A 21924-nucleotide genomic window follows, 5' to 3' on the forward strand; every position below is an offset into this window, starting at 1 on the left:
GAAATGAAAACTAATAGCCTGTTAAAAGTTTGGTATTTACAAAAGGCTCTTAAGAAACCTCTTGGCTTTGTTGCTGAATTTTTTATTTTCTAAAAATGTAGAAAAGGACTAGTGACTGTTCAACAACTTCTTCTTCTTCAGTTTAGAAATTATGTATGTGTCTTTAAGAAAACATGAGAAGAGATTAATGAACCTAAGAGAGGGATGGGGAGAGAGAAAGGTTGGCTAGAAGGCAGAGAGAACTGTAAGGTGGATCAAACTCGTGGCAGATCATGTCGTGTGGAGAGTTAAAGGCAAATATAAAAAGGATGAGTATTTGCACAAAATTACACTTGCTGCCAAAGTACAGCTCTTTAGATCATTTATCAACCTCTTGTCTAGATTCACATTGTAACAGTAAAATCATGCTTTAATGTGAATATTGTGCTGCTGAAGGCTGTTGAGCAGGACAGCTTTTTACAGTTTAATCGCTTCTGATATAAAACTCTGTATTTGACTTTGAGACCTCAACTGTAGACCTTAATTAACGTTCTTTCAGTCACTCACTAAAGGGTTTCATTTTAAAACGTTTTACTGCACACAATAGTTAGAAATGATTGGCGATTGCATCCGTTCGTAATATTGTTAAAAATTGTTGCAAATGTTGTAACAACAGTAATTTAATAGTGGGGCTCTTCCACCATTTTTTACTGACTTCAGTGACAAAGCACTAGATACTGTACTTCATCCTCCTCCCAGCATGAAACGAGAGTTACCATTTGTGTTGCATTGTTACAGTATAGATAAGTAGTGCTTCCCTAAAGTTACTTGAAATTTCCCACTTACCCATCCCTCTCCTTCATTTAGGAGCTGCCTGCTTCAGAAGTGAATGCCTTGCCACCTGGCTGCAGTCTTCATGTTCCCATGGACCTCGAGTTTTCAGCTTCCTGTTTCCCTCGCAGCCCTACACCTCAGAAAAGCTACGATCTTGTCCACATAGACTGATCTGTCATGATGTTTTTGGTGTTTCTGTACTTCTTATTTGACATTTATCTGCCCCCCCCCCCCAAATTGTCCTTGATTTGTACTTCCTTTACGATGCCTTGGATAATAACATATCGCCTCATGTATATATGTACGGTTATGATCTAAACTGAACAATTAATGATGTGTACATAATGATTTTAAATATGTTTGTCTTTTTTCTCCAGGAAAACAATGTAATTATTTCTCATTGCTACAGGTACTCACGTTGCAATCATACACATAATTTCCCTGAAATAACAAATGAAGTGGAAGTGGGCAGCATTAGTGTGCAGAGGGAGTGAGAACCTGGTGTTATAAGCATAAGAATTATTTATTGAGATATGAGAAAAAACTCAGTTAGCCCCATTGAGAGAAACTCCAGGACCTGGAAGTGATGGAAGTGTTCAAAATGTCAGCAAAAGGGTGAAAAAAGCCAAAGCAGAAAGGAAATAGCATTTAGATTTTTTTGTCTCCATCTGTTGACAGTGCACATGAGCATATAACACACAAAAGTAGTTGTTGTTTGAATCTTGTGTACAAGTCTGTTTCACAATCACTACGTGTTCTACAAAAATGTGTTGTGAAGCAAACAGGTGGGATTTACACCATTTATGATAACTTCTCACTGGCAAGCTACCAGAAACACTTCCTCAGACCATTTATTTGAATATCTTCAAACATAATTGTCTTAGGTGTTGGAGCAGGACTGCAGTGATGATACAACAAACATGCAGTAAAAAGCAGGACTTATGCATTGCCACATTAGTGGCTTGTGTTGCCTACATGAGTTGTGGATTTCACTGTATGTTACAATTAGGTCCGTAGGTTTATTGTGGATTTTAAATCGCAGGATAAAGATGTGACTGAAGTGCATGCTTTCAGCTTTAATTCAAGGTCTTTAACAAAAGATTTGCATTTACTGTTTAAGAATTACAACTATTTTTAATAGTCTCCTATTTACAGAGGCTCAAGCTTTAATGACTGACACACAGCTACACAGAGAGGTGACGCCTGTTCCTTTGTTATTTTATGGCAAATGAACCAGACATAATATCTAAAGTTTAAGTGTGTTGAATTTGTGTTTTATAGCTTTTCATTAGAATTTGTTTCAGTGCAGTGAGAGATAGCAACAACTTTAGCAGTGTTCAAATCAACAGTCTGGTTCATTCTTAAAAAGAGTGAATGCACTGACCCACTCAGTGACAGCAAAAGGCCTGAAAGACCAAAGAAGACAACTAACTTGGTTAATGACAGAATTTTTTTCCACATTAAATAATAAAAATAACTTTTCATCTAAAAAAGTCATGAATACTTGTATTATCAAGAGACCCCAGAACGAATGGAAACACGGAGGGTTTACAACAAGGTGCAAACCACTGGTTACAGTCAGGAATGAGAAGGCCGGATGAGACTCTTTCAGAAAACATCTTAAAGACCTGCACACTGTAAAAAATATTTAAAGAGATGAAACCAAGTTTTGCTTGTACCAGAATGATGGGAAGAGATAAGTATGGAGAAGGCGAGAAACAGCTCATGCTATCTGTTGTTATGGCATGGTTATGTATGGGTGGCAGTGAAACTGGGTCCATAGCGTTTATTGATGATGTGACTGCTGAGCAGGATGTGGCAGAAGTAGCAGGATGAATTTGGGCTTTAGTCTTTGTTTCGATTCAGAATAATGCCACAAAACTGAAGGTCGATGGAGTAAAAGGCCTTCAGAGCATCTCGTAGGTGGAAGGAAGTCCATTGGTTCAAGACTTCAAGCATTCGTTCACTGCAAAAGATTTTCATCCACATATTAAAAACAATCCTTGCATTTGAACTGTTAGCTTGTTCAAATAATTTTGAGCCTCTGAAAATGGGGTTCTTTGTATAAAAATGGCCATAAGTCATAATCAGTTAATGCAAAACTTTTGTTAAACTCCTTGAATTAAAGATGAAAGTCTGCACTTTAATCAGTCCTCGATTGTTTGATTTAAAATCTATACTGTTGTGTACAGAAATTACAAAAATTGCACCTTTGTCCAACAAATTATGGACCTAACTGTACGTGAAGTCCAAGGCACCTGCAGAACCTAAACACTGACTTTGAGAACGTGAATGAGAGGTAAGATTGTGTGACCAGAACACAAAAGTAATGATCGGATTCAGAAATAACTTAATGACTTTTCTGTACATTAAACATGCCGCTGAAAGACTTTAGCTCATTCGATGACTTATTAACAAAATGCTTTAAAGATAAAAAACACACACACCACAGGTTGATGTGGGAGGGAAATTGTGATAAACAACTACTATACATATGGGGAAACTTGGCAAGAGAATAATTTAGGCTGCTGTGTTTTTTTTTTTGTTGTTTTTTTAAAGCTGCTTTTCTTAACTTGGGACACAATAATAGAAGTCACAGCTCACAGGGGAAAGATGCAGTCTTTGGTATAAGAGCAAACTGGACAGAACAATGATGCAGGATGTGAATAAGTAAAACTAACGTGGCACAGACGTCTTTCACACCTACTCACTTAAACACAATACTTGTTTCAATGTACAGACTTGCATGAACATTTAAAAGACTGAAAACTTGTGATTTTTCTTTCTTTCTTTTGTCTTATTTTTCTTTTTTTCTTCTTTTCTTTTTCTCTTTTTTATTGGAAAGCCTGTTATTTTTGCTCCAGACCTGCATTGTCGAACTACTTATGGAAACGAAACAAGAACATGCTACAGTAAACAAATTTATTTCGGCGTGGACACCTTACGTCATGTAACACATAGATGGAAATATAGCGACGCAATAAATTATCTTCATTATTAAGCGTAACCAGTGACATACTATACATCAAAAATGTCAAAGCACTGTAAATAAAAAACAAACAGAAAAAAGCAAAAGGCTTTTACAAATAAAAAGGTCGGAAGCGAAAAGGAAGTCTTACACAGACATCAATGCTTAAAAAACCCCCCCAAATAAAACAAATGTTTGAATGCCAGCAGACACAGAAATTAATATTTTAAGTGTGATTCCTCCTTGATTTTAGTGTCTCACGACATAATTTAAGTACTGCTCAAAACAAATAAAAAAATAAAACACTATACACACACCAAAGAAAGCAAACCAGAAGGATCTTTTTTTCTCATTAATTTCTTTTTTTCTTTCTTTTTTTTTTTTTTTTTTAGGAAATCATTGCTTTGCAATTTATGCTTCATCACAGTTCTCTCCCATTTGACCACATGAATGTAAACAACTGCTGAATTATTCTTTTTTTTTTATTTTTACAACATTAATACTTTTTATATATATATATTTATATATATATATATTTATATATTTGTACATATTTTCATTCACATCTGCACGGTTAGCTAGCATGGTAATGAAATAAGGCAAGACTCACATAACTGTGACATCACAATGTTTTTTTCTCTTATAATACTGATTATTAAGGTATTTGTCATTTCCTTCATCTGTTCTGCAGCAGGCTTTGGTCTTTTCAGACAAAGGCAGGATCGTTCCTTCTCCGTCTCCAGAACCACATTTTGTTTTGTTCCAGTTTTAGTGAAATATTAAAAAGGACAGGGTTTTTTTTGTTTGCTTGTTTGTTTGTTTTTTTGCGGGAAACAGGGCTATAAATACAATTTAAGCTGACATTAGTTAATTGAATTTATTTAACACTGGTCTTTCTGAGGTACATAGTCTAACATAACATGGAGAGATGGAATAAGAAAGGAGAACTGCATGGCGACCATGAGGAGCAAATGACTTCAATTACAAGAGAAAAAAAGACGTCTTCTTCTTATTCACCCATTTAGCATTTTGTTCGCTAACAAATTAGAATTTTATTTTTCAACTTTCAGTTCTCCCCTTTCAGTTCGGTCGAGCTGCCACTCGTTTTTTTTGTGAGTTAAAAAAAACAAAACAACAAAAAACAGACGTGATGGTAGCTGAGAGTCTCTTGCCTGGTTGACAGCTTGTCATTTTGCCCTTACAGTACCAAACAACAACTAAAAGCCAGTTTTATTGATAGAGCGCACAAGAGAATCATTGACCAAAACAAGCCACCGCTGTAGTCACAAAGCTCTTTTAAAGATGGGCAGTGTTATTCAGCTTCCCCTTTTTGTCAGCACAGAAAGCCTCTCAATGGCATTACCAGCACTAAAACATTTGTGGGCTCTTGAATTCTTAAAGTTGCAGTCTGACAGTCTGATAGTCTTGCTTGTGCAGATGATCAGAAATCATCTTGTACAGTCAAATGCAGATTCTGCTTCAAGTGGTTGTCTTTTTTATCTTTCTTCCTTTCAGCATCGTCTTTTTCTGTCTGTGGTTGAGGAAAAGTGACTCCTTTTTAGAGTTTTTATTGTGTTTTTTTTTTTCTTTCTACAATAAAGGGATCCAAATGCTGTTTGTCTGTGCACGTTATGAGTCTCTGTGCACGTGTTCGTCCACTTCAAGTTGTAACTTGAACCACACACACACACAAAAAAGAGCTCGATAAAACTGCTCCCCATCCTCTAGGTCACCACATAGTCAAGTGTGAGCTGGAGGTTTGGTTTTGGTGAAAGCATTATTTGGAGTTTCTGGACTGCTGCAAAACTGCACAGCTGCACTGCGGGTAGGAAAGTCGCTTCCTAAGCTCTTTTGGCGTGCAGCATTTCAATAAGCAGGTTGTTGCAGGGCACGTCGCCGTTCAGGTGTTTGTAGTAAAGGTATTCTTCGGCTTGCAGGCTGATGGCTCGTATCTCGGGTAGCCGAAGGAGCAGCTGGCCAAACTTGTCCGTTTGCTGCGGGTAGTTACACATGACGTAGTCCAGCAGCGCTGCATTGACCTGCTCCTGGACGCTCTCGACCAGGTGAAAATTCTCCAGGTTCTTCACATCTACGGGAAGGAGGAAGAGAAAGGTTAGTTAAAGTCAGGCTCCACAGGAAATGTGGGTCAGCATGAGAACAGGTGAGGGAACTCGAAACCAAGGTTACCCACACTCAAAGACGCTGTTTCACTTTAAAAAAAAATCCACAGGGTTCATATTACAGACACACAGATTAGTTCTTTGGTTATTGTATATTTTCACGTTGCTCAAAATCTGGCACTCCATGTTGACGTATCCCTCCCTCCTCTTGTTTTTTCCTCTTTATCATCTTCTGGGACTACAGTGCAGAGGGAGTCAGGTAAAGGCAACAAAAAAAGAAGGTTCTTCTCCTGAGACACAAATTCCCCAAGAGCCCATGAATTATGCAGGGGAGAGTTGTAGTCGTATTAGCACCAGAGCTGCTCCTTAACCTAACGCTTTCACCACACTTTTGTTTAGGATCAAAACAATTTGTCCCACTTATTTTATTTTTTTAAATGTGCAGATAAAAGTTTGCAAAAGCATCAATCTGATGAATAATAATGCTAACTTTAAATAAAAGAGTAGACATCATGTGCAGGAATCCATCTCAAAGGAAAACCCCTTTTTTCACCATTAATTCCTCGTGCAAAATACATTTTGCATCTCTCTAAAACCCTACCTTTCTGCGCAGCTATAAGCACTTTTCCTTGACAATAATAAGCTCACTGGGGGTTTAAGCAGATTATTGCAAGACAAGACAAAAAAATTTGCTAAATGGATAATGGTGAACCAGAGCGCTGTGTGTACTTGTCATGATTATGAAGCACAGGGGCTGCAGAATATTTAATCAGGTAGCAGCTCTGTGTGTGCGTGTGTGATCTTTTATTAATCTGTTTGACCCCAGGTCGAGTGTGCTCACAGTGGGCTAATGTAGAATGACAGAGTCTGTGTATAGTTGGACCAGCACACACGCACACACTAAAATATACCACCCTTCCGACTTAATCTCTCAAACACACACACACGCACACACACCCGCACTAATCCATGGAAATACACATAATATTTCTTTCTTTCTCACACAGTACCCTCTTCCCACACACATACAAACTTACTCACGCACACATGTGCCCCATCCACCCACCTAGAGCATTAGGAGGAAGGAGGGGGAGATAAATCAGCAGCTAATGAGGTCTAGAGAATGAGAAGCAGGTCCTTCAAGGCACTTCCATCTATGATGCACTCTACCATGCTATTGCAATCTGTATGTGTATGTGTGTGTCTGCCTGTTCTTGTGTTGCTTGTGTGTGTGCCAGCATGTACTGTGTTGATGCTCACCCTGACCTCTGAATGACACGGCGGGGGGCTAAATAAGGCCAAGAGGAGGGCAGGAAAAGGGGGAGGGGTGTGGCCTGTGACAAAGGAGCCTCCAAACAAACATGACATGTGCTTTTTCCTGCTGCCACTCAGCTGTCTGACCCCACTCAGACTCCAGCACCGTCTTTCACACCACCAACACCTCAGAGAGGCCTTTATGTAGCCTTACATAAGCCAGCCCAGTAGACTGTCGAGTGTGCTTTAAGCGTTTCCACATAGACGTCCTACGCAGGTCAACAAGGAGAAAAGTCTTCTTCTTTAAAAAAAAGAATATCTACAAATGAAACAATTTAAACGTTTAAAAGTTTCAGAGTCACTCAGAAAGTTTGGGAAAAAAATGCAGAAATCACTGAAAGTACTACTGTTTTGGATTTTTGTTGTTTATATCAAGTTGACTGTTAAGTTATGTTTTGAGCATGCACTACAAAAAAAGAATTACACTGAGCATTTTTTAAAGGACTCAACATCTGTGGCATTGCTGTACATATCCATGGACAACAGATGGGCATAGCTACATCTCTTCAAATAAGAGTCTTTTTTTTGAGAAATCAATAGACAAATACATTTATATTTTATTAAATTAAAGTTTGTCAGCATAAAGGAAACAAAACTGACCCTACAGGAATTTTTTTTATAGAATAGACATATTTGAATTTTAAGTCATATGTCATTATAGTATTAAAAAAATCACTGAAAACTAACTTTTTCCTGAACACACTATGTGTCTAATAACTTCTGTTACAGAATGAGTGTAGCTTTACTGCTAGCCATCCTCTCCAAACACTAAATACCACGCATACATCAAATTTAACACAATCAAATTTAAATAGAAAATTCTGTTTAGTATAATCAAGATCTTTTTGGGCCATATAATATAAGAATAAGTGTTTTCTGCAGTGCAAACACTGTAACAACACCACATGCTGGTATGTCAGAGCATCTCACAGCAGAGGCATGCCAAGTATTACCATGCTTTCTCTGAAAGATTTGTCTCTGTTTTGTGTGCGACTACGTTGTGTGCGTGTGTCGATGTTGGGGGGACAATGGAGAATTAGGATCCAATGTCTCTGTCAAGCTAATTAGACAAAAGTGAAGCAATAAGACAGCATTTTAATTGCTAATTAGCAGAGCCTCTTTTGAAAAAATAATGAATCGGGGCTTCTAAAAAAAAAGTACAAATGACAATAGCATAATATTCATTCTCTATTGGAAAAAACAGTGAAAAAAAAGAAGAAAAAGGTTGAAGAGTTGTTTGTTTGAATTCTGCTGTTAAACACATTAGAAAAGTGAAGAGCTACTAGAGCTACTTTCAGCTGCTCCCTTAGTCACATGAGGCCTCCACAGCAGGTAGCACTGCATATTTGATTTGGCAGACCCTTCCTGACACAACACCAAAGGGAATCTTTTCCTGGGGCTTGAACCAGGGATCTTTGCTGCTTAGGTTGATTGTACATGAAGCCACTAAGTCAGAAACTCAGAGTAATTTAGTCATTCAACGGCACGAATGTGATGAATTAAAACAAGCAGCAAATAAACAATTGATCAGTGATTCCCAGACAGTGGCAGGTTGGAGTATTAAATGTGCTAAGCACTCGCTCCTCTTCCTTCAGTGCCCCCCTTCATTCCCCCTCCCCTCTCTCTCTCTCCCTCTCTCCATCTCATCCTTCAGTCACTGTGGGACTAATTATCAACTTTTTTTCACATAAAACAGCCACAGTTCGTTGCAGTGCCGCGTCCGAATACTCAAAAGGAAACCCCGAGGTCCCGCAGAATACATTGTTTCATTTGACGGCCGATCATGCTGAAGCCAGCGACCTAATGCAAGAGCACACACACACACACGCACGCACAGACACACACACACACACACACACACACACACACACACACACACACACACACACACACACACACACACAGATTAATTCTCTCTTTCACAGAACCCCTGAAATCTCCGCTGTGCTTTTTAATTAGACTGGATCTGCTCTGTGCTGTGAGTGTATGTCTTTTACGCTCTTTCACCGACCCTTACAATCAACCTGCTCCAGGGACACACACACACAGAAACTGCACATTCAGTCGTGCAAACGCTTGCTCCATTATTTCACTCTGATCACAGAGATGCCTCACAGAGTGGACAATGTGTTGGGAAAAATTTGACCTGAGAAATAAAAACAACACATATACGTAGTTACACCAAGGGTTTTCTTTTTTGTACATTTTTCTTAATTCTGTATACTTAGACTATTTTAGTGTTGTGTTCTTCGGTAACAGGTCGCTGTAGATCAGATTCATGTCGGTCACAGTTACTCATGTTAGTAACTATGTTACTGTGCAGTATATGGTGCCTACTGCGATTATTTGGGCGTCTAACATCCCTGTCACTGGCCGAACTTCAGTTTAGATGGAGTTAAAGTCAGTTGTGATTACCTGCTAGCTGAGAGCGTGGCCAGTCATTTAATTCTGCCCAAATTAGACAAAAGTGTTGCTATGTTTGTTATTAAGGTTCAAAAGTTGGGGAAAAGTCATGTTTCAAAAAAGAAAGAAAAGAAAATCTTAAATACTATAAGTAGGGAGTTCACTTGATAGGTTTACATTAAGCTAGCACCTGTTTTGTGAAGGCACTGCTAAGTCGCCAGCAGTTATTACAGGGTAAAACAACACCGTGTTCTCTCACATTACACTTTAAGGGCCTCGATCAATAAACCTCTGACTCACGTGCTGCCCATACACACAGCCTTTCAAAACTTCACAACATGTGTTTTCTGCCGGGTCCAAAAACAACACATAAAACTGGTGGGTCATAAATAGTTATTGAGGGAACTGCTGTCAGTAAAACTTGTCCAATTAAATGCAAGTGGAAGACAAACTCGTTACTTCCTGCATAGGCGGGAATTAGGTGGCTCGGCTCTTCCAATAGGTGCTCTCAAAGGCATTTATACAAGGCGATCAAAGCTGGAGGACCTTTTACTACAGCAGCGGTGCGTCAAAGAGTGAGGAGCTGAACGTGCATTCCCGCTAACTCCTCTTTATTGCGCCCTACTGGACCGTTATCAAGTCGACGCTGTCCACAGCTACTTTTTCCACTATTAATCTGCCTTACAACTTGGCTCCAATCAGAGATGGGGGCGTTGACAGACGAGAACCCGGTGACCTTTGACTCTTAGAGAAACATATGAGGACTAATGACTTACTAACTATCACAAGAGAAGTGTTGCATGATCACTGGGAGAACTCTGCTGTGTCTGTGTTTAAAACACAGGGCAGCAAAGGCAATCAAAGCAAATAAGAGCCACAGGGCAAGGAGCAATGGCCGAGCGGTTAACGCTAGCACTTAGGTAGCCTATTATCAGAGTTATGTTGCTTTGCCCTGAAACATAATCTTTGATGAATAACATTTTGTTTTACCCCCATTAGCCTCACAGCACCATAAAGTCGTGGAGTACACAAACATACATGCTACACTTGCATACACTCACCTCAGCTCCTATCAACACTCCACTGACAACATTTTATGTGGACGTGCATGTGTGTGTGTGTTTCTTTTCTTCTACAGGATGCTCTCCTTCCCCATTAGAGTATTACATCTATCTGTGCTTGCCAGAAAACAGGTTCCCCTGCTCCTTGGAGCTCTCAGCTACCTTGTTTTCCTCCAAGTCCCGTTTGGGGAATTCCCTTCTCAATATGAAGCCTCCACCTTAGAGGCGAGTGAAAAAATAATGGAGGTAAACTGCAGATATATGCCTCTTAACATTTAATGGGGGAGTCTTTGAAACCTGATACTCCAAAGGGTAAAAGGATAGCGAGTATCACAACAATCTGATCACAGAATGTAGGATGAGGATGTGGAGGAATGTATCTATTGTCTGCTTTAGGAATGGAAATTGATCTCACAAAAAAACATCCAACTATGATGTAAACCATGGTGGTTAAGGCAGGGATATACTAAAAACAGTATAGAAAAAAAATACAAAATGTGGTTGTGACATAGTACACAAATCTTCCAGGAAGTGGGTACACTGTGGACATAAATAGATGAGCCTGATTAGGAACTGTGGTGATGTTCCTGGAGATGATGGTAGCAATGGAGACTCATCAGACCAGGCAACTTTCTTCCAGTCCTCCATTGGCCAGTTTATAGTTAGCACCAGCGAACTGTAGCCTCAGTTTTCTGTTCTTAGCTGCACATCTCGTGGTCTTCTGCTACAGCAGCCCATCTGCTTCACGGTTCCGAGATGCTCTTCTGCATACCTTGATCATTGTTTTAGGGTAGTGCCTTGTTGTTGTCGTGATTTGTCGCTATATAGATAAAACTGAATTGAACCCAATTGAATTGATGCTCAGTTTGAACTTTGGCAGATTGCCGTGATGTAATTGGCTGTGATTTCCATTAATTAACATTCAAATGGATGTACCTAACAAAGTTGCCTTTGAGTGTCCATATAGGTTTGTGTAGTGTTAAGTTCATATGCAAACAAAAAAAAAACCCCTGGACTGGTTAATCCTTGTGTGAGCCAAAATGTCAGTTTCAACAAAATCAGAAGTGAGATGCATCCTTGTATTCTAATGCTGGAAAGGTGTGGAGATTTCAGATGCCATTCGACTATCCAATCACCTTTCAGGCTTGAAAGGTGAATTTGAAACGGACATATACCGACTGGTACAGAACCACGATGAACAAATTTAATTACCTTTTTCTTTTGTATTTATTCAAATGATAGGATCACTGGATGTATACTTCATACTTAGGTATAAAAAAGGTCTCATTAATCTCTGAGCAGTGACCCTTTATCCTAAGTAGTGACCATTATTTCACCAGCATACATGTAGCTACATACTGTAGCTACATGCCCTTAAGCTAGCATAGAGCCCAATATCCAGAGGCCAAATTTCCTCTGTGTCTGCAATGAATAATAACTGTCTCACAGTTTCTGGCCACCAATGGGAACATGCTGTTGTCAGCTTGTCAGAAGAAAGCATTAAGGCTCAATTTGCCCGCCGACTCATCAAACCCTCACTTTCTCCTCTCCAGGGGCCAAATGCCATGCGGCTGTAAAAGAGAATTAAGCAGCTCCGGTCCAGTTGGGAATATATTAAGTCAGATCTAAACCTCAGCTGACAACAATGCTATTGTTGTTAAGCTAAACAGGTAGCGGCTGCTTGAGTTCTGTCGCCCAAGGATGGGTCGGCGGGCTCGGCGGGGTGATGGAGAGAGGTAGAGAGATATTGAAAGGAAGAGAAATGCGCCTAAGGTCTGATAAAATAAATAAGAGAAAAGGTGCTTGGAGCAGGAAGGAGAAAAGCTTCTCTCATTGCCTATGCTGGCTGGAAGGTGCTGGGGATTTATCTTGAGGTGAAGGGGAAAGCAAATTTACACCCTGAATCAGTAGGTCCTGTCTGTGGCTGTATTAGTAAGGGTTCCAACAGATGGGCACAGCCAGGGAGATTAATATCAGTGGGGATACATATTAAAGGGAAAGTTAAGACTTCTCTACATAGACTGGCACGGCAATGATATTGTTGTGTGGCTATTACAATAAATCACACATCCCGTATATAAATATGTCCACAAGATGAGTTTGTTGGCCATGCTAACGATCATATGGTTAATCGGATGAAAAAAATAATAATTTCCAGACGAATCAGCAATGAAAATAATCCTTACTTGCATTTCTAACATGTTTCAGACCTGCTGGGGTAAAAATCATATTGCTGGGGAAGAAAAAAAATCACATTGTCTCAGCATTATGAAAATCCATTTGCCAGAGGGATACTAAGAGACTTGAATCAGCAATGAACCTGGTGCTTAGCCCTCTGTGGTCCCTCTAGTCCTCCCCACCTCTGCTCCTTATTGCCCCCCACTTGTTTTTTAACCCCACCCCCTCCCTGGAGGTGGAACCAAAAGCCTTTCAGTGAGTGAGCGATGCACCCACAGGTCCCTGCTCTCCCACCTTCCTGACGCTGCGTGGACTGTGCAGAAAGTTAACACCCCCTCTCCACTCACTAAACAGCTCCCAGTCATGTAGCTATACACAGCTAATGATGCTAACGCTTGACTGACAGGCTGAGCACTAACAGGCAGCAATCCAGATGCAAAGTCCCTTCGTTTGGTGTAATGTGAGGAAATGTCGATGGAGAGGCGAAAAGGAAAAACAAAAATGGAATCTAATGAATTAGAAATCAATATTGCTGCACCTGTGAGGTGGCTCTTCAGCCTCCCTGTGACTTTACCTTGTATTTCATTTGTACCTGTCAGCAACAGTGGGAGCAGGCACCGTGTGTGCTGTTCCTGTGTCTGTCTGTCTGTCTGTCTCTCTGTGTATCAATGCATGCATGTGAACCTCGTTTAGATTCAGTGCACTTTTGCACCCGTCGGCTAATTACACCCAGGGTTTGTTTGTTGGTGGAGGGGAGGGCATAGAGAGTGGAGGGGCATGTCAACCTTTCTTGTTTATGATAAAGTGACAGAAAATCATTGGGGGGTCAAGTATCGCCCCCCCCCCTCGCCAACCCTCCGCTGCCCCGAAAACTCCTGCAGCAGTACAGAAGGTGCATGGTGTGGGATGCCTCCCCTTTAATGAGACCATTAAAGGGCCCGTGTCCCCGTCAATAGATTTCTCTCATTCTTTCTCTGACAAATTTGAATTAATAATTCAGCATCAAGCGCCCGGGGATGTATATTTTCAGCATGAAGGACAGTTAATCCATAGTGTCAGTTTCCCACCTCGCTGTCTCTCACTCAGTCTTTCCCTCGTGCGCTCTCTCGTCTTACATCCCACCCATCCCCTCTCTTTCCTCTTCATTCGGCTTCATTCTCTTTTGATGCCGGCAGGTAGAGTGCTGACTAAAGAAGAGTGTGCCACATATATTCCACGCCTTCTTTTGATTTCTTTGTTCTCTGTGGGATTTTTTTTGTTCCTCGTTAAGTTGACTGCACTTTTCACATAAGTGCAAATTGGGGTTTCATTTATTTAAAAGTATTGGATGGCAGCAGCTCTCCTCCCCACCCCTCCAACTCAGAGTTAATGGGAGATGGCATGTTTACAGGCTGCTTTTCAAAGCTTAACTGTAGATTTTACTTCACGCTCCCGCTGCGCCAAATGTTAGGACAGTCGTGCGCACAATTCGAGAAAGTCAGAGGAAATTAGTCATTTTGAAGATAAACCACAAGTATGCTTACTTATGTCCACGCATGCTCAGGTTTGACGGTTTCACTGGTTTTGAGTGAATGAGTTTTAACAAAAAATACAAGGGCTGCTTCACTGTGCGGTCTCGTGTTCGTCATTACACGCTGGAGTGGTGTCTAACTGTGAAAATGAAATTCCAAAAACAACAGACAATAAAAGAGGAACAAAACCCCCCCCAAAACAAAACACCTGCACATTCACTTTCTTGAGGATGTCCAGATGTTACATTTTGTTCCTCTACAGAACAAAATGTAACATCTGGGAAAACAACACCAGTGTGCTTAAAAAAAATCAGCTGTGTAGCCAGGTAATCACTGTGAAATGAGTTGATTTTTAGGATGGCTGCTCTCTGTTTATATTTGAGATCAGTTTGTTGAGCTGTCTAGTATCTAGTAATATTTAAACAGCTTTTTAAAAAGTATAAATATATTATTATTCATTATTCTGTCAGTATTGCATCAGTGACAATTACCTTTATAAGTTATCTGCAGTTCTATAATAATACTGATCGTTGTACTGAGCATCGTATCCATTTCCAAGCTTGCAGTGTAATGCCAGGGGTAGCTTTTGCTATCAGTGCCAGGTGGCACTAAAGTACAACTTTATGCTCTAAGGCAGCGTGCACAGGCACAAAGAGCTGGAATAGCAAACGCCTGCTACTGCAGAGCATTATTTTATATTACATAGCTTTGTTTTCTTATGATTTACTGTATGAGCGCATTCTGTTGGCATGTCTGTGAGAACAGAAGGTTGATTGATTCATTTTGTTTCATCATGGACTGCTTCTTGGCTTCCCGACCCCTTTCTTTAGCCACAATCACTCCTCTCTTTCTTATTTTTCTCCCAACACAACATAAAGAATCGCTTTCCTTTCTGTATACCAGCACCACGCTGCTAAAAATAAGTTTCAGCATGAGAACAAAGAGGCACGAAAGGAGCTGTGATGGTTCAAGAGTGAGGGTGTAATGTCACCGGTGGGGGGCTCAGTGAAGAGAAAGAGAGAGAGAGAAAGGGTGAGAGAACAAGAGACGGCAACTGTTGGATCATCTGTGCTTTAAAACATTTAATCACTGTCTCCGGTTGCACACAGACACACACACACGCACACAAAGACTAAAGCATGAACACACATATCATCTTAAAGCTCTGCTGTTCTGTGCTGTGACAGAAGTATCTTGTAACTACATTGTCCACAGACACACACACACACACTTAAACACACACACGCGCCACCAGAACAGAAGCTCAAAGAGCAAAGGGTGTATAGACTTATAGCAGCCACCATGACCACTATATAGCTTACCAAAAAGTTTAAAGGCATGCCTCTGCACTATACATATTCACAGAGGGATGCAGAGACTGATAATCCACATGCCAGGCAGTACTGTAATGCCAGCGAGCTCCATTTGTAATATCAGCCCGGTAGGTGTAGATGTAGGGGATTATTGCTGTTCTTAGTCTACTTAGCATTTTTCATGCAAAGTCACGCACTTGCAAGTTTAGTATCATTTCCATTGCTTAATCCTGACTTTTGATAGAACACAGTTCAGTTATGGAAACTAGGTTTCATTTAATGGGCTTTCTGAATAACTCAGTGCGTCATCCCTTTTATCTTTTTTCAATCATTACAACTCTGCGCTCACGCCTTTAGCATTTTGCATAAAGTAATGATTGTCTAGTGAGTTACACTAATGACACATCATGAGCTATACAAGGATCATAAATGTCTTGTCGTAAAGATTTTATTTTATTTTTTTACACAACAACTACAGCAATAACAGTGTAGCTCCTTCTAAGATATTGATCGAAAGAGTGAATGGCTTTACAACTTTACAAATGATTGACAAGGCTGGTGTGTGTGAAGCTTGGGGCCAAACGGATTACGTTTGTATTACTGAACACTTGACTGGCAATAGACTTAAAGACTTAGAGGCCACTCCTTTGGCCTAGATCTCAATGTGTGTCTTTGTGCACGTTTTCTTGTGTGTGTGCGCGCTACACGTGATGGCTACATGCTCTCTTTATGTAATCAAAAACATGCCAGTTATTGCGAAAGCTTGACATTTAAATAATTTTGCTCTGATCACTATACTTTATGACAGTAGTAGTGAGTCTGGTGTGAACCATCAGTGCACATACACACACACACAGTGACCATAGTCCTCATCTCACAGCACTGTTATACTGTATTATGAGTGAAATATTGATGCTTCTTCGATTCCTAGGACCAGCTCTGTTTTGTTGACTATTTGTCTTTCTTATTGTACGGTGCTCTGGGGGTTATGCTTTGTGACTACAGAAAATTATCGCATTGTTTAAACTCGTTATAACCACATGATAAGTATGAAAGGCTGGTTGCTCTGATAGTCTAAAGTCGGCGTGATAAGGTCCTGCAGAATAAAATCAACAGGTCCTCTAAAGCAGTTATTAGATAGCATAAAATCACTGCCAGGGACTAGATGATGCTTGAATCAAGAGAGGGATTATCTGATGCACTCTGGTGTATGCACAATTTGTTCTCCGAGTCTGTTTTCCTTGACTAATGTGAGCCTGTTCTCCGCAGGGCCCCAGATAGCCCAGGTCTGTCTTCCCTACCCCAAACAGACATCCCTCAGTCTTTAATTGGAGACGAGTAGCAGCCCTGCTAGCACAGCGTTGGGACCTGAGCTGCGGCCACTGAGAATGCATTAGCATTAGCATTGCAGCGGACCGACCTGTACATAATGATAACCTCAAGCTCTGCCCACTGGGAGCAGCTCCTGTTCACACGCACACACACGTACATACGTACACACCAGCACACGCTCCCTTCCCCCTTCTACCCTATACACGCAGCCACGTAAACAAGCAAGTGTAATGCAGCCCCAGTGGTGGGCTGCTCGACGATCAGAGGAAGGTGGGGTGGAGAGAGAAAAAAATCAGTTGCCGCCGTTCGGCTGAAAAGTGTGTGTAATGAACTTGAGTTCCATTGATCGGGACTCAGAGTACAGAACCAGGGGCTGTTTGTCCCAGAAGGGCTGCCATGCCGTTGCTCAGTAGCCCCTCATAAATGTTTGAGAGGCCTCAGCCGCTCCAGATCCACCCTACCTGGGTTAAGATTCTCTGTTACAACACACATATCCAGGTTGATACCAATGATGGATGGACGGTGATTGAGGGGATCATCCAATATTTTAACTTGATGACATTTAGGTGGTGTACTCTACAAGTGAGTCATGCTGATGGTAGTGCTAGAGAGAATTTTTTTCAAGCAGACAAGATTTTAAGACAAAAACGTTGTGCGCAGACCTGCAACTAAGTTGAGCATTGAGGCTAATATTTGCAAGGATGTGCTAATTAGGTTGGCATGCTATACTTTCCAAAGCTCTAAAGCCCTCAACTGGCCCCCGAAAGCCTCCGTATGCTATAGACAGTTGATATTACTGCAGATATCACTTAGAAAACACCTGATGTGCTCGGCCAACCATCCATGCCTCCTTTTGACTGCTAAGTATCAGCTGGCGGGAGGTCCTCCGCGTTATGCAGCAGGTAATAAAAGTTGAACATTGATTTTCTGTAGCAGCTTGTAACTGTTAATGTTGAGACATCAATAGCCAAAGCAAAGCGCTGGTGCCTTAATAGGAGGCCGAGAATGTGGAGGGCGCGAGCCAAAGCTGACTCTAAATCACAGAATCTATCCTTGCCGATCGATAGGACAGTAACTGCAAGTGTCCCTCTGCTTTCCTAATGTTTTATAATAAACTGACAGCCTGTAATAAGACCAAGGGAGAGGGAGAAGGAGAAGGAGAGAGAAGGCAGGAGGGAGAGATAGAGGGGAACAGTTTCTCCATAGCCTATCTTGCCTTAAATCACCCCACATGGGAGTGCAGGAGAGATACACAGGGTAAGGTAGAAGGGTGAATTTTTTTTCTGGTTAAAGAAAAAAAAAAAAACACTTTTACAGGAGCATTTGTCTGGATGTGCTCACTGCTAGAGTAGTTAGTGAGTGTATTGATGGAGGGGAGCAGAAGTTCAGGGGATATGTCCTGAATTGCTTTGGCAGGACAGTGAGTTAAAGTGCATTAAATTCTGCTGCCAACTTGCAACAGTCATCATATTCAGGAAGAAGTGAAGGGCTGGGCTGCACATATTTTGATTTTACATTCAGAGAGATCTAACTACTTTTGAAACACTACTGGTACAGTAGATGATGAGCAAGTTTTCTTTACTATGCCGTTGCAATGAGGCTGCTGGTTTGGAATCATTTATAAAGCTTATTTTTCAAAATAAAAGTGATGCTACAAGGAAGATTTAACATTATACATGATATAAGGATATTTGTATTACATGTGGTGCAAAAACTGTACTGAATAAATAATAAAAAAATGTGCTGAAATTAAACTAAAATCACATACACAATAGCTCATAAGGACAGCAAATGTAAAACACTATAACGTTATTATCTGAAATCCTTAGGATAGGATGCTGTCTTTTAAATTCTCTTTTATCCTGTCTCCTTCCCCTTTCCCTCACTTGGTCACAGAAGATGGCCTATCCTTCCCTGAACCTGGTTCTGCTGGAGATGTCTTCCCGTCAAAAGGGAGTTTTTCCTTTCCACTGTCGCCAAGTGCTTGCTCATTATTCTGATTATTCAGGTTCTCCCTCTCACATATTCATCACCTTTAAGTCAATGTTACACTGCACGCAATAACCGTTACATATACTGGATGAGTCCCATAGCTCTATAAACTTTCACACATGCATCTGAATTGTTGCAGTCTCTTTTCTAATTTATTTTCAAAACAATAGAAGACATCATTCAAAACCAATATTTTGGGGAGTAGTTTTATGCAACAGTGTTGTTGCAGCAATCTACTTCTTGTGCCATCTGTCTCTGCTGCCACATTAATTATGATACATCACAGGGATGACTAGGGAGTAGGACCTATTCACATGTGACCAGCTTGTAAAAACTGGGAGGCATGAACAGCCAAATAGACACAAAATGACCCCATGTGGGTTTGCTGTGTGCAATAGCACATAATAAGCATAAGCATGGCATGAACTCAAGAACATACTCTGTTTTAGGCCCGGGTTAGAGTTAAGCATTGGACTGTCTGTATTTACTGTCTGATAAATGTCACTGCTTAACAGTGTCAACATAAGTGTTTTCTGCAATAATGGAAAAAGATCTATAAAACACAGCCTGAGCTGTAAATTAAGCACTGGTTGGAGATGATCTGGATGGAGATGTTGAAAACTGAAACTGTACCCAGGTGAAGATATAAGGCTGAGCGTGAAGGTGGGGTTAGTGATGAGAGACACTGATTCTCACTCTGTCAACCACCACCACCAAAACTCACTGCAACTTCTGCCTAATGACAACAGCCTGCAGTATTGCTGGGTAATAGTGGTGAGCTGGAGCTTTTATTGCTTGATAAAGTCTGAAAGCCTTTTAGACAGCCTCATTACATGGAATTCCCTACAAAGTGGCTGCCACCATCAGGAGCTGACTGCTCACCATGTTAGATTTCTTAGGATAAAATTGACAGAAAATATACAGAAGGATTAGGTTCATTGCTTTAGGGCACACTCCCACCTACTCCTAATAAGAAGAAAAAAAATGAAAGAAAAGTCAGGACACTCAAACATGATTAGCTGGATTTGGCTCTGTCGGAAACCAAGTTTGAACAACTTTTTTCCTTTTTTTGTTTGTTTCCTGCATCAGAATGATGCCTGGAGAAACTAGACGGAGGGTAAAAAGATTTGTTTGAAAGGTAGATGAGAGTCCAATAGTTTTCAATCAGCACATGTTTGCCGAGCACTTCACCAAGATTCAAAACAAAGTGATGAAAAAGGACTAGATGCAGCCGCTCAGTGCGTGGACTGCGCTTTATGAACCTTATACATATATAAGGTTTAATCACCACTATTGCATTTGACATTACTGCTGTCAATGGACCAATCAGTGACTGAAACTAATTTATGGGACACAAACATTTGTCAGAGCTGTCTGCACCGCCATGAACTCGTACACTATGAGTCACCAGTCATGCCACATTTCAAACACATGCATCTCATACCATCCGGCTCTTTTCTCGTGGAAAAAAACTATCAAATCACATCTGACCTGTAATACTTCACACATGAAACTGCCTGTATGAATTCTCTCATATGACAGCAACAATGCCAGATTTGTTGGTACCCTTCTCTGTTTTTGTCTGTTTTTTATTTTTTGTTTTTTTGGTGGTGGTGGTGGTGGTGGTGGTGGTGGTGGTGGGGGGGGGGGGGGGATAAAAAAGAGTGTTTAAGAATATTTAAATGAACGGTTTAAAATAATGATAAAAGTAAACAAGATGAAAGAAAAGTCTGACACTTCATATAAACAAGGTTTCTGCACCAAGAACTACAAACGATTTTCTTCTTTGTTGGAATTCTACCCAATTCATTTATAAGAGTTTACTCTCATCTATTATATTTTGCATTTGTTTTGCTCTTTTTCTAAATGAGACGAGTGCGTTCACTTAATGGTGTATTCCTTAGTAGATGCACATCATGGAGCCAAGAACAAAGACTTGTACACTGGCCTTCAACGCACATATTAAACAAATATGTGAGACTGCTTTCTTACATTTGCGTGACATCTCTAAAATTAGAAATATCCTGTCTCAGAGAGACGCTGAAAAACTAGTTCATGCATTCATTACTTCCAGGCTGGACTACTGTAATTCATTATTATCAGGATGTCCAAAAAACTCACTGAAAAGCCTTCAGCTAATCCAAAATGCTGCAGCAAGAGTCCTGACAGGGACTAGAAAGAGAGAGCAGATTTCTCCTGTTTTGGCTTCCCTTCATTGGCTTCCTGTTAAATCCAGAATTGAATTCAAAATCCTGCTCCTCACATACAAGGTCTTAAATAATCGGGCCCCATCTTATCTTAATGACCTTGTAGTAAAATATCACCCTATTAGAGCACTTTGCTCTCGCTCTGCAGGCCTACTTGTTGTTCCTAGAGTATTTAAAAGTAGAACGGGATGGAGAGCCTTCAGTTTTCAGGCCCCTCTTCTGTGGAACCAGCTTCCAGTTTGGATTCAGGAGACAGACACTATCTCTACTTTTAAGATTAGCCTTAAAACTTTCCTTTTTGCTAAAGCATATAGTTAGGGCTGGACCAGGTGACCCTGAATCCTCCCTTAGTTATGCTGCAATAGACGTAGGCTGCCGGGGGATTCCCATGACACATTGAGTTTTTCCTTTCCAGTCACCTTTCTCACTCACTATGTGTTAATAGACTTCTCTGCATTGAATCATATCTGTTATTAACCTCTGTCTCTCTTCTGGTTCTGCCGGAGGTTTCTTCCTGTTAAAAGGGAGTTTTTCCTTCCCACTGTCACCAAAGTGCTTGCTTATAGGGGGTCATATGATTGTTGGGTTTTCTCTGTATCTATTATTGTGCAATCTAGTGTACAATATAAAGCGCCTTGAAGTGACGTTTGTTGTGATTTGGCGCTATATAAATAAAATTGAATTGAATTGGTCATCTTTCGTCCGGGAAAGC

General features: G+C 40.6%; 2 protein-coding genes across 2 annotated transcripts in view; one reads left to right on the forward strand and one right to left on the reverse strand.

The window, feature by feature from the left end:
• The window catches only part of LOC147313580 (adhesion G protein-coupled receptor D2), a 91995-nt gene extending 88721 nt beyond the window's left edge, over window positions 1-3274 (forward strand). Inside the window, exon 25 of the mRNA XM_086263254.1 lies at window positions 847-3274. Within this exon, the coding sequence (XP_086119380.1) occupies window positions 847-984 (138 nt within the window). The 3' untranslated portion in view covers window positions 985-3274. The remainder of the gene's footprint in view (window positions 1-846) is intronic.
• A 447-nt stretch (window positions 3275-3721) lies between these two features.
• Window positions 3722-21924, reverse strand: part of nr5a2 (nuclear receptor subfamily 5, group A, member 2) — a 69583-nt gene continuing 51380 nt past the window's right edge. Inside the window, exon 7 of the mRNA XM_086263253.1 lies at window positions 3722-5870. Coding sequence (XP_086119379.1) covers window positions 5623-5870 — 248 coding nt within the window. The 3' untranslated portion in view covers window positions 3722-5622. The remainder of the gene's footprint in view (window positions 5871-21924) is intronic.

Source organism: Aulonocara sp. 'chitande type north' Nkhata Bay, linkage group LG15 (genome assembly GCF_057382095.1).
Source record: "Aulonocara sp. 'chitande type north' Nkhata Bay isolate Kocher_YH1m ecotype deep benthic linkage group LG15, A_spYH_male_GT1.1, whole genome shotgun sequence".
Classification (NCBI taxonomy): Eukaryota; Metazoa; Chordata; class Actinopteri; order Cichliformes; family Cichlidae; genus Aulonocara; species Aulonocara sp. 'chitande type north' Nkhata Bay.